This window comes from Phyllobates terribilis, unplaced genomic scaffold, assembly GCF_046119375.1.
Source record: "Phyllobates terribilis strain yellow unplaced genomic scaffold, ASM4611937v1 Scaffold_7__3_contigs__length_470593459, whole genome shotgun sequence".
Classification (NCBI taxonomy): Eukaryota; Metazoa; Chordata; class Amphibia; order Anura; family Dendrobatidae; genus Phyllobates; species Phyllobates terribilis.
The window spans coordinates 217,851,774-217,867,300 of NW_027362767.1; the positions used below are offsets into that span (position 1 = coordinate 217,851,774).

At 42.3% G+C, this 15,527-nt stretch overlaps 1 protein-coding gene across 2 annotated transcripts in view; it reads right to left on the bottom strand.

Annotated features, from left to right (window-relative positions):
- MORN5 (MORN repeat containing 5) overlaps positions 1–15,527 on the bottom strand; it is a 48,033-nt gene that overhangs the window by 14,183 nt on the left and 18,323 nt on the right. Inside the window, exon 5 of one of the 2 annotated variants that reach the window (XM_073639740.1) lies at positions 12,550–12,569. The exons of the other annotated variant lie outside the window; for it this stretch is intronic. Within the exon in view, the coding sequence (XP_073495841.1) occupies positions 12,565–12,569 (5 nt within the window). The 3' untranslated portion in view covers positions 12,550–12,564. Of the gene's footprint in view, positions 1–12,549; positions 12,570–15,527 lie in introns of those variants that run through there. 2 annotated transcript variants of the gene reach the window in all.

The window sequence follows — 15,527 nt, forward strand, 5'->3', positions numbered from 1 at the left end:
CAACATAGAAAAGGATTTTCTACTGTAGGATAAAGTCCACATGGGACAATAGTACTCTATATTGTACCTGTGGATGTGTGCTGGTATAATCCACAGAAGATAACAGTAAGTGGATCAGTTTTTTTTTACAAGTGTCATCCACATGCTGCAGACTTTTCCCACATAGAAATAGACAAGGGGGGTGGTTTTTCAAATTCGCAGCACGTTAATTTTAATAGTGGATTTTCCCCACTTTTCATGTAGCTGGAATTGAAATTTAGTCAAATCTACAGCAAAACATAACTCAGATGCGGTGTGTATTTTCCTCTGCTTTGCAGCAAAAGGGCTCGTGCACACGACTGTATAAATCGGACAAGTGCTATCGAAGGTTTTGACGGATAGCACTCATACCCATGTTATTCTATGGCACTGTGCACAAGTACAATTTTTTTCCTTGGACAGAGTGGTCCGAGGAAAACAAATCACACTGTACACGATTTGCCTCCTAGAATCAGATGGTACTTGCAAATTCAGGTCCGACAGCATGGAGAAGGCGGAGAAACTTTTTTTTTCTCCACCTCCAAGAAAATCAGATCCCACTCCGATCAGAGTCTGATTAGGATAATTGGACCGATTTTCTGGGATGGAGCGAAAACAGTCGTGTGACCCAAGCCAAAAGCGAAGAGGATTTTTCCCAGGTCATGTGAATTGACCCAAAGAGCAGTGAGACCTTCTCTCAGATGAAGTGGTTATGATAAATCCCCTTCCCCAGCCAGTTAAACTACTGTTTGGGCAAACTTCAAGCTCGGAAGAAAAGGAGCGCATGACTTTTGGTGCACAAATTTGGCATTCGCAGAGCCCCTGAGGGTCCACAACAGTAGACCCTCCCCCCAGACACACACACAAGTGACCCCATTTTGGAAATAACAACCCTCAAGGAATTAATCCTGGGATGTAGCAAGTAGTTTAAGACCACAAGTGTTTCACATAATTTGATAACGTTGGGCTGCAAAAATAAATGTTTTCCATTAAAATATTGTTTTAGCCCTAAACAAGGTGTAAAAGGAGAAAGTGCACCCCACAATTTTTTATGCAATTTCTCTCGATCTCGGCAACACCCCATATGTGTGTAGAAATTATTGATTGAGATCAGAAGTGAAGGAACGTAAATTGAACTGGAAAAAGTTGTATGCACACTAAAAACACTTTTTTTTGTTTTTTGCACTGCTATATTCGGAGAGCTATACTTTTTTATTTTTCAGCTGACAAAGCAGTGTGCGTGTGATTGTTTTTTTGCTGGATGGGTTGATATTTTCAGTAAAACTATTTTTTTTTTCCTTAGAAACAACTTTTTATTCCACTTTCTGTCTGGCAGTATGAAGAAAAAACAGCATTTATTTTTTTAAATTTCTTTATGGTGTTCACAGAACAGATTGAAAAATTTGGCAATGTCATATCAATATGTTATATCAATTTTTTATTTAAAGCCATTTTTTAGTACTTTATTTTTTGGCTAATTCCCTTAAGTTTCTTTTTTTTACATAGTCCCACTATGGGAACTTTCCATGGTCTGATCACTGGTCTAAAACAGTAGACCTGTCAATTTTAGACCTCATTCAGACATCCATATTTTCACGTACGAGAAAAAGAGACCAAGTTTCATTAGCGATTTTGATCTGAGTTTTATAAGAGTGTCATTGGAGTTTGGTCCGAGTTTCACCAGTTTTTCTTGGATGATAAAAAAAAAAAAAAAAGTTTCTCCAGCTTCTCCCATCAGTGTGTGAAAAGCGGTCAGTACTCAAGAAGGCATCTGACTGCTGTTCATTTTACTTATTTTTTTTCACGGACCCATAGACTTCCATTGCCAATGTTAATCCGACACGGGGATCAATATCAGATGCGTCTCTGATTTTGCCGGCCTGCTTGGTCCAACAAAAACATTGGATATGTGAACAACCCCAAAGACTATTCTAGGTTCGAGCAGAATTGATACTAGAAAATTGGAAAAGGATTATTGATCGATGAATTTATTCCAATTGACACATTTCGAGTTAGCAAAGAATTTTATTCTTAAGGTGAGGCTGAGAGGAATAGACTTAAATCTGTTTTTAGCCTATTATCTAAAGTATGCATGGTAATTGTGATGAAATGCAGGCCAGTGGGTGCAGCTCTCTGGCGCCCCCTTACCTCTCAGGTGAGTCAAGGTACTGCACCTAGAGTAAGTAGTGCCAGGAAGCTGCTACCAGCGGGGGAAAATACAGTGGTGTGTTGTCCCTTACACGTCACCAATCCGTGATGCCATGATACAGGCACAACTCTCTGGCACCCCCTTGCCTCTCAGGTCAGTCAAGGTACTGCACCTAGAGTGAGTGGTCGCCGGAGAGGCCGTCCTGTAGCCCTCTGGCTATTTGAGGCCCTCTGCAGCGAGGGCGGTATATCTATTTCCCTGGCTGCGCCAGTAATATATATCCACACCTCCGACCGTCACTGCCAGCCTTCCTCAAATCCCCCAGATGGTATGCGGCCACCAGTTCTCGTTTGATACAAGCCCAGTCCGTTAATAGACTTGTATCAGGTCAGGAACCAACCCAGTAGCGTTTCAGCCAAGCGTTTCCGGACCAATGGATTCGTATATGCAGAGTAAAGGATATAGCCCACAATTAATTTATGATTTAATGGATTATAAGAATACACTAGATTACAAGGCTATACAATTAACTATACAACGGTATTTGGCCAGAATAAGAGATATAACAATTAGAATTACAAAACACAGGAATAACAACGATAAATCAGTTACCGTTCTTGTGGTGCAAGGGAGGATTTGCGATCCCACAGGTTCAAGCTTAGTTGCAGTCATCCAGGCTTCAGTAGCACATGGCAAAGGTGCTCCTCCCACTCAGAGACCTGGACCTGACGTTAGGAGTTGTTCACATCATCTCCTGGGTCAAAACTGAGGGGGTTTCTGGCTGTCGGCTATACTAAAGTCTTGTCACGCCCACTCTTGGTGATGTCAATTTAGTAAGCCCCCCCCCCCCCCACCAATGTCAGTTTTGGCTCCATTTGGGAAAAGTACCCATAACTTTCCCTGGGGTGATCTCATCGTATCACCAGAGGTCTCGTCGTGATCCTACTCTTTCCAGGGCCCTTGTAGATTTATAAGTCCCATGATTGTGTCCGCGGGCACCTTCCCCACATGATACATTTTATTTGGGTTCCCTAACTTGTATCGTGTGGTTATGAATTGATAATATGTCTGTAGCTTTTGGCGGACATTTTCCACAAAGAAAGCACATGGTTTCTTGGGACAATGGAGAGGTTTGCAGGCTTGCACAAATGGTTTGCTTCGGGTTTCAAGTGACATCAAGGTGTTAATTACCCCCTAGGGTCTCGCTGACTCTGTCCTGCTTGGACACAACAGAGCTGGCCCATCTATTTACCATATCAAAGAAGTTCCTTGAGACTGATCTCCAGAGGTGGGGGGCGAATTGCTCTCTTTACCAGGGGCTGGAGAAATGTGACATGGTAGGAGCTGTGTGAGGGATTTTTAGAAATACCAATAGGGAATATCTTCAGGTATGACGTATCATACCTAAGATGGCGGCTAACTTTCATGACAGTAATATATTGTACGAATTGGGCTCCACCCCCCCAACGTCAGAGACATCAAAAAGGTTCCAATTTTTAACCAAAAATTTTCTCACATTGTCTTTTTGCCAAATACTCCATGAAGAAAACCAGCATGTTTCCTGCAGTTTGTCATGGATTTTCATTGCTGATTTAGGCTGCAGGGATTACAGTCTATACAGATGTGTCTCCGGTAGACAGCTTGGGGCCAAAAAATTGCATCTCAAAACCACAGTAATTGGTTGTAAATAAAAATATGCAGATTCTACTAAATTTGTGTTAACCAAACTGAGCAGATTTTACTGGGAAATTTGATTTGCAGCAAAGATATTGTCCAAGAATTGAATGTTCCCTATTAGGCTCTGGGGTCTGGAGGGAACCTAGAGCATAATAAACATAACGTAAATGATAAAAAGAAAACCACTAATACTCACCTCTCCGCCCACCTGTCCCAACACCCTGCCTCTGCTGCTCGCCGTCCGGTCCCCAGTGCGTTTGCTTTCCACAGCTGAGGGCCGGTGTCTTTACTCTATGACAAGACTTCTGGTCGCAATCAGGCCTCAGACAGAGGTCACGGCACCTTGTGACGTTACGATGTGTCAAGACCTCCGAGGCCTAGACCTAGAACAGGACTTCTGGCCTTGACCAGGTCTTAGAGGTCGACATCACGGCGTGCCATGAGGTCCAAAGTGTAGTCACTTTTGGAAGACCTGTCCTAGAAATGAAGATACTGGCACTCAAATGGGGAAACAAGCTGTAGAAGGCCAGCAAAAGGTTAAAAAGCAGAAACAAATCACATACTTTACCACTCACCCGTCCTGGCATCCCCACCGTCCACCATCCGGTCGACCTCAGGACCGGATGGTGGATGGCGGGGATGCCAGGACAGGTGAGTGGTGAACTATTAGATTTGTTTCTGCTTTTTAACCGTTTGCTGGCCCTCTACAGTTCAGTAAAATGGCAGTCACAGCTGGTTGCCATTTTGCTGAATTCAAGTAGAGCGAATTATAAAAAAATCTGTATTCTTGAGAACACAATTTTTGTAAAAGTCGAGTAAAGTTCAATTTAACTCCAATAAATTCGCCCAACCCTAGTCATAAAGCTTTTAGAATATGTGAAAATATCTATGTGGCTAACTCAACAGATGCAAACCTTCAAGACTTCTTAAAGAGGTTGTCCTCTTTCAGAAAAAAACTTTAAAAAGGTATTATGGGTAAATATAAAATCTGAAAATGCAACATATTCATCCCTAGGTGAGGTGGAGTCAACCGGTATAGTGCTTAGTCTGGGTATGTCCTCCTTACATTGCACTGACATCATTTGGCTCAGTCCGCAAAATCCTATAAAAAAATAATCCATATCTAGGGACTTGCGCGCAGGTAGTAGTAAAGAAGAATATTGTTTGTTTTCAAGCTGAATTGTCTTCGATGTGATCTTTGACACTAACCACCATTTAAACTGTTCTGTAAAAACAAGCTACACTTGAACTCGGGGGGTGATAGACATCCGAAAGTGACACTCCCAGACCCCTGCACAACTTCTGCTAAACCGGTCTCGTTAAGACGCAGCTACAGAGGACTTCCTGAATGTTTCCTACCATCTGCTTTAGATGCTTTAGTAGGCTGGCTTGTAGCCTTGGAGTTTTCCTGCTCCTTCCTGCCCACCCTGCACAAGTCGCTCTGGATGGGTTCCCTGTCATTCCAGACCCTTTCCTCATTTTCCTTTGCCTACGGCATGTTTTTTTTCTATTACGCTTTCCTTTACTTCATGGCCTTGTGCCTTCCAGTACCTCCCCAGGGAAATTCTGTTTTATTATCATACTACTTATCCCAATTTTACCGGGCGTTTTGCAGTATTGTTTCCAAACATACATTATTCTGTATTTTCATCTAAGTGCAAAACTCAGCAACTAAATAATCTATTGAGTACCATTTTTATGGTCCTTCCCAGTTTTGGAAATGTCATAAAATTTAGTACGACACCAAAATCAAACCAGTCCTAACCAGTGACGATGATAAGAAGGCCCCCTGTTGCATGTGCAGAACATAAGGGGATCAGCCAATGAATGGTTCTTGCTAACCTTTTTTTTTTATTTTATTACTAATGGGGGTGAGATTTGGTAAACTAAAGATACAATGATAAGTCTATCTCTGCCCATACTTGTTCAATGAAGCCCATTAGACATAGAGACTAATATTACACTGATGTAGACATCATTTCATGATGCCTCTGCTGTAGAACAGTGACAGAGCTGCTGTCCCCTAATTCACACGGCGTCTCAGTGTATCCTGTGTGATGCAGCTTCAGCTTGGCTCCTCTGCCTCCTGCTTGTGATAGATTTCACCATGTCAGCTTTTGCAAGTAGGAGGCAGAGAAAGCAGTGTAAAACTGACAGTATCACTCATTGGAGTTTTATACAGAGGATATTCAGAAGAAAGAAAATGATGAGAAGTTGTCTAAAAGCTGCTAGGTGCTTTGATAGGTGATGCTATTATCCTATATTTCACTATAAGGCAAAATTGGTGTGTGCAAAGCAGGACTTTGACAATTTCCTTGTGTACTTAAATTAATTTAAGAGTGCAATGTACATATTTTAATGAAGTTATTAAGATGCTAATTAATACTCAGTTGCAACCCCCAAGTTAACTTTCAATACTGTTGTGTTTTAAGTTGTACGAGTAGGTGTCATATCTTCTAGGGCACATGATCTCCAAAATATCAATTCTTTGTGGAATAAAGGACATTCTGAAATAAAGCTCGGCATGTGGCTAAGAGTCATAGTTCTCACTGAAGAACACTCCAGTACATAAGGGCAATTACATGCAGTGTACTCACAAGTGAAGTACTCCACACAAGTGGAGTGTTCCTACAATGTAGAATGATAGTGAAAGAGCTACAGAAGTTGGTACAACTGCTGGTTTAATAAAATGTGCCTGGGTCGAAAATAATAAAATCAACCAGCATGTCTTTTTATATCACATGTATTAAATGAGAAAACTTGAGATGCATAAAATCCTTCATCCAGCAATTACCGACAAGGAATTGTAAAATAACCGGGGAACTCATATCCCTATGGTCAAAAGCCAGAACTGAGGTTAATAGTTCCAAAAAAACACTTAAATTACTTGACAGTAAGTTTATCACTGGGAATAAAGAAATGGCTGCGCAGGAATGGCTTTCTCCATTTCATAGAATGTTAGAGTTGGAGGAGACCTCCAGGGTCATCGTGTCCAACCCCCTGCTCAATGCAGGAGTCACTAAACCATCTCAGACAGATGTCTCTCCAGCCTCTGAAGACGTCCATTGAAGGAGAACTCACCACCTCTCGTGACCGCCTGTTCAGCTCATTGATCACCCTCACTGTCAAGACGTTTTTTCTAATATCTAATCTGTATCTTCTCCCTTTCAGTTTCATCCCATTGCTTCCCGTGTTTCCATGTGCAGATGACAATAAGGATGATCCCTCTACACGGTTTCATCCCTTCTCAGATCCTCTAACCGTTCCTCGTAGGACATAGTTTGCAGTCCGCTGACCATCCTGGTCGCTCTTCTCTGAACTTGCTTCCAGTTTTTCAATATCTTTTTTTTTTTTTAAATGTGGTGCCCAGAACCGGACAGTATTCCAGATGAGGTCTGACAAGGAGGAATAGATGAGGATAATTACTTCTTGTAATTATTTGTATATATGGGAGTCCCAAAAAGTGCAGCTCACGCTCATTGAGGTGGTCACTTCATATATTTCCAAGACCTTTAAAAATCAATATGAAGTTGTCCCTAAGGTAACATAATAATTGTTTAACTTTCCACCACTTCTGTGCCTGACATTAGGTGACTTCTTAGTCTGACTTTATAAATGGTGAGACGGTTTTCTGCATCATGGGAAACCTTGCGCCCCGGTTTACAATGCTGCTGTCATAGGACTGGTGTTTAGTTAAACAGTGGTTTTGTCACAGACAGGATATCTTCTAAACAAAAGTTCAAAGTCTATGCGAGAACATGGGATGGGTGGGTGTTCCCACCATACTGTTAATCATTACAGGTTCCTGTGTTTTTGGAAAAGCGCAATGCTTATCTCGGTTGATATAATATTTTCTGCATACCAAACTTTTTGGGATGTTCGCCAACTAAAACGATTGAGACAAAGTTATGGGGTGGGGGTGTCGATAGGGCAGAAGGGCAGCTCCTATGGCATACAGAAACTTTCAGATTTTTATTGTCAGCAGTAGAGGTGATCTATCCTACAAAACTGAGGACACAATGAAACAAGTCACATTATTTATAGAACCATTAACATGAAACACAGCAAAACCAATCCGTGCAATCGCTAAGAATTAAAACCAGACACTTGAACATACTTTTTCCAATTTATTTTTACTTTTATTTCAGATTTTTTTTTAATTCTCTATTCTTTACATGATAATGGGGGCGGTCAACGTGCAGCATTTTACAGCAGGTAAATGGATCAAAGACTACGATAGACTGGAGATGTACACTGACTTATGGGAGATCTGCATAATATTCATTGTGCGGGGAGTGGGAGAAGGTGAGCTGAAAACATCACCTATTCTAAATGGTGGATCCTGTGTTATCTACTGTATGTTATCAGTCATTGTACAGGAGGAGGAGGAGGTGAGCTATGACAACACCTATTGTGAATAGTGGATCCTGTGTTCTCTACTCTATATAGAGGTGTTATCAGTCATTGTACAGGAGGAGGAGGTGAGCTGTGACATCACCTATTGTGAATGGTGGATCCTGTGTTCTCTACTCTATATAGAGACGCTATCAGTCATTGTGCAGGAGGAGGAGGTGAGCTGTGACATCACTTATTGTGAATGGTGGATCCTGTGTTATCTACTGTATATAGAGATGCTATCAGTCATTGTGCAGGAGGAGGTGAGCTGTGACATCACCTATTGTGAATGGTGGATCCTGTATTATCTACTGTATATAGAGGGGTTATCAGTCATTGTACAGGAGGGGGAGGAGGTGAGCTGTGACATCACTTATTGTGAATGGTGGATCCTGTGTTATCTACTGTATATAGAGGGGTTATCAGTCATTGTACGGGAGGGGGAGGAGGTGAGCTGTGACATCACTTATTGTGAATGGTGGATCCTGTGTTATCTACTGTATATAGAGGGGTTATCAGTCATTGTACGGGAGGGGGAGGAGGTGAGCTGTGACAACACCTATTGTAAATAGTGGATCCTGTGTTCTCTACTGTATATAGAGGAGTTATCAGTCATTGTACAGGAGGGGGAGAAGGTGAGCTGTGACATCACTTATTGTGAACGGTGGATCCTGTGTTATCTACTGTATATAAAGGGGTTATCAGTCATTGGCTGTATTGACAAGGAGGAAAAAGTACAGAACAAGAAGAAACAGCCTAATATTGTGCTGAGTGGCCAATGTAAAAAAATGTGTGTGGGAATCTCGCTGGGACACTATGGTTCACACACGTATAGGAACACTGTGGATGGCAGCAGCATGGAGGTGCAGTGGCCGCTGCTGGTTTTACAGGGTGAGAACCTAGGTTCTAATAGTACCACAACTGATAAAAGTTAGAAAAGCTTTGCAAAGGGACAAACAAAAGAAATCTTCTGCAGAAAATACACCGTGCATTACTCCCTTAAAACCCTGCTCCGGTGATTTTCTTTTTATTTGCCCGTTTGTTAGGGATCATGTGTAATGATGGTAGTAATATTCTCACTGGTCATGGTCCTCTGCTGTTTTCAGCAGCGCTCCGCTGTCACGTAACATTTTTGCCCTGCCAAACCAGACAGACAATGGTTGCTGTGTGGAGCGGACGTCTCTTATTGAATTTTTCCAATGCAAGTCTATGAAACTGAGAATGAAGCTAAAGAGGCTCATTGCCTTACATTGAGTGAGTGAGCTCCGCTCCATTGATCCGACAGCTTACAGATGTGGTAACGTCACGGCAGAAGGGACTGGGGCGCCGCTCAAAACGGTGACTATTTATTATGTCATTACACTAACACATATGATGCCTAACAAACGGGCAAAAAAAAATAAATCACTGGAGTGGGGCTTTAAGAGTGTACCCTAAGGGTAAATTCCCAGAGGACATTTCCAGTGAGGTCTTTCTTTCATCAGAATGGATGAGTGCTGCCTTTTTTTTTTTACATTGTATTTTGGCCTTCAAAACCAACTATTACGTTCCTCAAAAATTAATAAAAAAAAACAAGGAGAAAACTGGTCCCAAAGGCTGCAAAGGGGCCAACTGGAACATTAAAGGAGTTGTAGGAATTTCTGGCAAGTATTGGTTGTGTACTGCATGTGACAACAATGTCCCTTATTCTTCATGTGTCTGACTTGTGGGGTAGGGTGTCAAGATGGAAACCATATCTTACAAAGAAAAACATCCAAGCCTGGCTATGTTTTGCCAAAACCTACATCAAGTCTGCCAAACCATGTGGGAAAACGTGTTATGTTACGATCAGATCAAGATTGAACTTCTTGGCCATAATTTCAAGAGGTATGTTTGCGCATCACTGCGCATCACCAAAAGCACACCATACCCACAAAGAGGTATGGTGGAGGCAGCATTATGCTTTGGGGCTGATTTTCAGTAGATGGAACTGGGGCTTTAGTGAAGGTGGAGGGAATTATGAACAATTCCAAATATACAGTGGGTATGGAAAGTATTCAGACTCCTTTAAATTTTTCACTCTTTGTTTCATTACAGCCATTTGGTAAATTCTAAAAAGTTCATTTTTTTCTCATTAGAAGTACACTTTTCACCCCATCTTGACTGAAAAAAAACAGAAATGTAGAATTTTTTGCAAATTTATCAAAAAAGAAAAACTGAAATATCACATGGTCATAAGTATTCAGACCCTTTGCTCAGACAATCATATTTAAGTCACATGCTGTCCATTTCCGTGTGATCCTCCTTGAGATGGTTCTACTCCTTCATTGGAGTCCAGCTGTGTTTAATTAAACTGATAGGACTTGATTTGGAAAGGCACACACCTGTCTATATAAGACCTCACAGTTCACAGTGCATGTCAGACCAAATGAGAATCATGAGCTCAAAGGAACTGCCCAAGGAGCTCAGAGACAGAATTGTGGCAAGGCACAGATCTGGCCAAGGTTACAAAAGAATTTCTGCATTACTCAAGGTTCCTAAGAGCACAGTGGCCTCCATAATCCTTAAATGGAAGAAGTTTGGGACCACCAGAAGTCTTCCTAAACCTGGCCGTCCAGCCAAACTGAACAATCCTGGGAGAAGAGCCTTAGTGAGAGAGGTAAAGAAGTACCCCAAGATCACTGTGGCTGAGCTCCAAAGATGCAGTAGGGAGATGGGAGAAAGTTCCACAAAGTCAACTATCACAGCAGCCCTCCACCAGTCAGGCCTTTATGGCAGAGTGACCCGATGGAAGCCTCTCCTCAGTGCAAGACATATGAAAGCCCGCATAGAGTTTGCTCAAAAACACATGAAGGACTCCCAGACTATGAGAAATAAGATTCTCTGGTCTGATGAGACGAAGATAGAACTTTTTGGTGATAATTCTAAGCGGTATGGGTGGAGAAAACCAGGCACTGATCATCACCTGCCCAATACAATCCCAACAGTGAAACATGGTGGTGGCAGCATCATGCTATGGGGGTGTTTTTCAGCTGCAGGGACAGGACGACTGGTTGCAATTGAAGGAAACATGAATGTGGCCAAGTACAGAGATATCCTGGATGAAAAGCTCTTCACCATCCAACCTGACGGAACTGGAGAGGATCTGCAAGGAAGAATGGCAGAGGATCCCCAAATACAGGTGTGAAAAACTTGTTGCATCATTCCCAAGAAGACTCATGGCTGTAGTAGCTCAAAAGGGTGCTTCTACTCAATACTGAGCAAAGGGTCTGAATACTTATGACCATGTGATATTTCAGTTTTTCTTTTTTAATAAATTTGCAAAAATTTCTACATTTCTGTTTTTTTTTCAGTCAAGATGGGGTGCAGAGTGGAATTTAATGAGAAAAAAAATGACCTTTTTAGAATTTACCAAATGGCTGCAATGAAACAAAGTGAAAAAAACTGGTGTGTACAGGTGCGAACTAAGAGCAGCCACCTCTATTCATAACAAACAAATAAAGTAGCACACTCTGTAGTGCCATAGCATGTAAAATATGAAATTTGAATAGCTTTACTGCTCTAGATAATAAGAAAAAAATGGTTTTAATTGCAGCAGGATCATACCTAATCACCATAATCCAGAAGTGGAAAGTACATTGCTTCACCATAAACCGGCCACGACTAGGTGATCCTTGCAAGATTTCAGGAAGAGCAGTGAAAAGAATTATCAGAAGAATTGCCCAAGAGCCAAGGACCACCTGTGAATAGCTACAGAAAGACTTGGAATCAGCAGGTACAATTGCTTCAAGGAAAACAATAAGTAATGCACTCAACATCCATGGCCTGTTGTCACGGGTGTGTCAGATGTGACAGACAGTCTCCTTGTAGTTGGTTGCAGAAGATCTCTTCATTTGGCATTAGAGACACCTTCTTAGATCTGTATCACTCTAGGACCCAGCAGCTACAGTTAGGTCCATATATATTTGGACAGAGACAACATTTTTCTAATTTTGGTTCTAGACATTACCACAATGAATTTTAAACAAAACAATTCAGATACAGTTGAAGTTCAGACTTTCAGCTTTCATTTGAGGGTATCCACATTAAAATTGGATGAAGGGTTTAGGCGTTTCAGCTCCTTAACATGTGCCACCCTGTTTTTAAAGGGACCAAAAGTAATTGGACAATTGACTCCAAGGCTATTTCATGGACAGGTGTGGGCAATCCCTTCGTTATGTCATTCTCAATTAAGCAGATAAAAGGCCTGGAGTTGATTTGAGGTGTGGTGCTTGCATTTGGAAGGTTTTGCTGTGAAGTTAACATGCGGTCAAAGGAGCTCTCCATGCAGGTGAAACAAGCCATCCTTAAGCTGCAAAAACAGAAAAAAAACATCCGAGAAATTGCTACAATATTAGGAGTGGCAAAATCTATAGTTTGGTACATTCTGAGAAAGAAAGAAAGCACTGGTGAACTCATCAATGCAAAAAGACCTTGGCGCCCACGGAAGACAACAGTGGTGGATGATCGCAGAATAATCTCCATGGTGAAGAGAAACCCCTTCATAACAGCCAACCAAGTGAACAACACTCTCCAGGAGGAAGGCTTATCAATATACAAATCTACCATACAGAGAAGACTGCATGAAAGTAAATACAGAGGGTTCACTGCACGGTGCAAGCCACTCATAAGCATCAAGAATAAAAAGGCTAGACTGAACTTTGCTAAAAAACATCTAAAAAAGCCAGCACAGTTCTGGAAGAACATTCTCAAGATCAACCTCTACCAGAATGATGGAAAGAGAAAAGTATGGCGAAGGCGTGGTACAGCTCATGATCCAAAGCATACCACATCCTCTGTAAATCATGGTGGAGGCAGTGTGATGGCTTGGGCATGCATGGCTGCCAGTGGCACTGGGTCACTAGTGTTTATTGATGATGTGACACAGGACAGAAGCAGCCGAATAAACTCTGATGTAGTCAGAGCCATACTGTGTGCTCAGATCCAGCCAAATGCAGCCAAACTGACTGGTCGTCGTTTCATACTACAGATGGACAATGACCCAAAACATAAAGCTAAAGCAACCATGGAGTTTATTAAAGCAAAGAAGTGGAATATTCTTGAATGGCCAAGTCAGTCACCTGATCTCAACCCAATTGAGCATGCATTTCACTTGTTAAAGACTAAACTTCAGACAGAAAGGCCCACAAACAAACAGCGACTGAAAACCACCGCAGTGAAGGCCTGGCCGAGCATCAAAAAGGAGGAAACACAGCGTCTGGTGATGTTCAAGACTTCAGGCAGTCATTGCCAACAAAGGGTTTTCAACCAAGTACTAGAAATGAACATTTTATTTACAATTATTGATTCTGTCCAATTACTTTTGGTCCCTTTAAAAACAGGGTGGCACATGTTAAGGAGCTGAAACTCCTAAACCCTTCATCCAATTTTAATGCGGATACCCTCAAATGAAAGCTGAAAGTTTGAACTTCAACTGCATCTGAATTGTTTTAAAATTCATTGTGGTAATGTCTAGAACCAAAATTTGAACAATGTTGCCTCTGTCCAAATATATATGGACCTAACTGTACCTCCCTCCTGCTAATTGACACCAAGGTCTGGGTGTTTAAATACTTTCTGTTTGCTACAGGGAGGCGCCGGTGATATTCACATGTTTCCTTGTGAAGACTTGGCGCTACTGCAGACTGTTTACTTCCTCTCTGGTGCTAGGAGGACGTGTGGTTTAATATCTCTGAAGTCAGCTCAGGCTAAGTTACTTTCCCCCTTGTTTGTCTCCCTTGTTGTCTTTAGTTGTTAGTGGGGACTGACTAGTGCTCATCCCCCCTTCCCTATCCAGGGCCAAGCTCTAGGGAAATACAAGGTTTAGGTTTCTACGTAGCGATTGGTGAGAAACCAATATAGGGACGTTAGGGGAGACAGGGTGATATGAGATCAGCCTAGGAGGTCTCCATTCCCCCTTTCCCTAGTGTCTGGGCTTCCTTCCCCTCTTCCCTTCGTGTTGCACTTAGTCTTTCCCACACCTTGAGTGACACCTGTATGCACGCTCACCACGCAACCTTCATGGCCTGTATGCACACTCACCACGCCATTGCTGAACAAAAACTATGCTTACGGGCATTTAAAGTTTGCTCAACAACATTTAGACAAGTCTGTGAAATACTGGGAGAATATAGTCTGGTCCAGACCGAGACAGCCGAAGAGCTGAAACAGTGGCTCGCGGGCTGCAGTGTGTCCTCACCCGCCGTCCATGCGCTGCCGCCGTCACTGCTATCCGCATCCTCAAGATGTAGACAGTGGTGAATACATTGGTGGAGGACGGAGCTGCCGGACCCTTCTTCCACCAATCAGCGTGTGAGACGGCTGATGCGATGAAATGATGAAGAGTCAGAGCACAGAGATAGGAGCAGAGGGCAGGGGGGACAATAGCGAGTTGGGTATCTGTGTATATGGAATGTTTGTATGTACATAGGAGGCTATGTGGGGCTCACACTGCATATAGGATGCTATGTGGGGCTCACACTGCATATAGGAAGGATATGTGGGGGCTCATGCTGTATATATGAGGCTATGTGGGGGCTCATACGGTATATAGGTGGATGTCAGCTTACTTAATTCTGCTCAATATAAAATAATTAAAATTAATATTAATAGTGAGCGGAATTAATTTCAGCCTATTGGGTCGGCCTCCACAACAGTCACGGTCTCTCATGTGGCCCCTTGGGAAACATAATTGACCACCCCTGGTCTGGTCAGATGAGACCAAAATTGAACTCTTTGGATGCCATAACACGCACCATGTTTGGAGGCCAAAAGGCACTGCATATCACCCCCAAAACACCATACTAACAGTGAAGTTTGGAGGTGGGGACATCATGGTGTGGGGCTGTTTTTCAGCATACGGCACTGGTAAACTTCATATAATTGAAGGAAGGATGAATGGACAAATGTACCGAGACATTCTTGATAAAAATCTGCTGCCATCTACCAGGATGATGAAGATGAAACGAGGGTGGACATTTCAGCAAGACAATGATCCCAAACACACAGCCAAGGAACCTCTCAACTGGTTTCAGAGAAAGAAAATAAAGCTGCTAGAATGGCCGAGCCGATCACCGGACCTGAATCCATTATAAAATGTATGGAAGGAACTAAAGCTCGGAGTTCATAGAAGAAGCCCACGGGAGCTTCAGGGAGTAAAGAGTTTTTGTGTGGAAGAAGGAGACAAAATCACATCTGAGCAATGCCTGCAACTAGTTTCTCCATACAGGAGGCGTCTTGAGAATTCATCACCAAACAAAGGCTTTTGTAT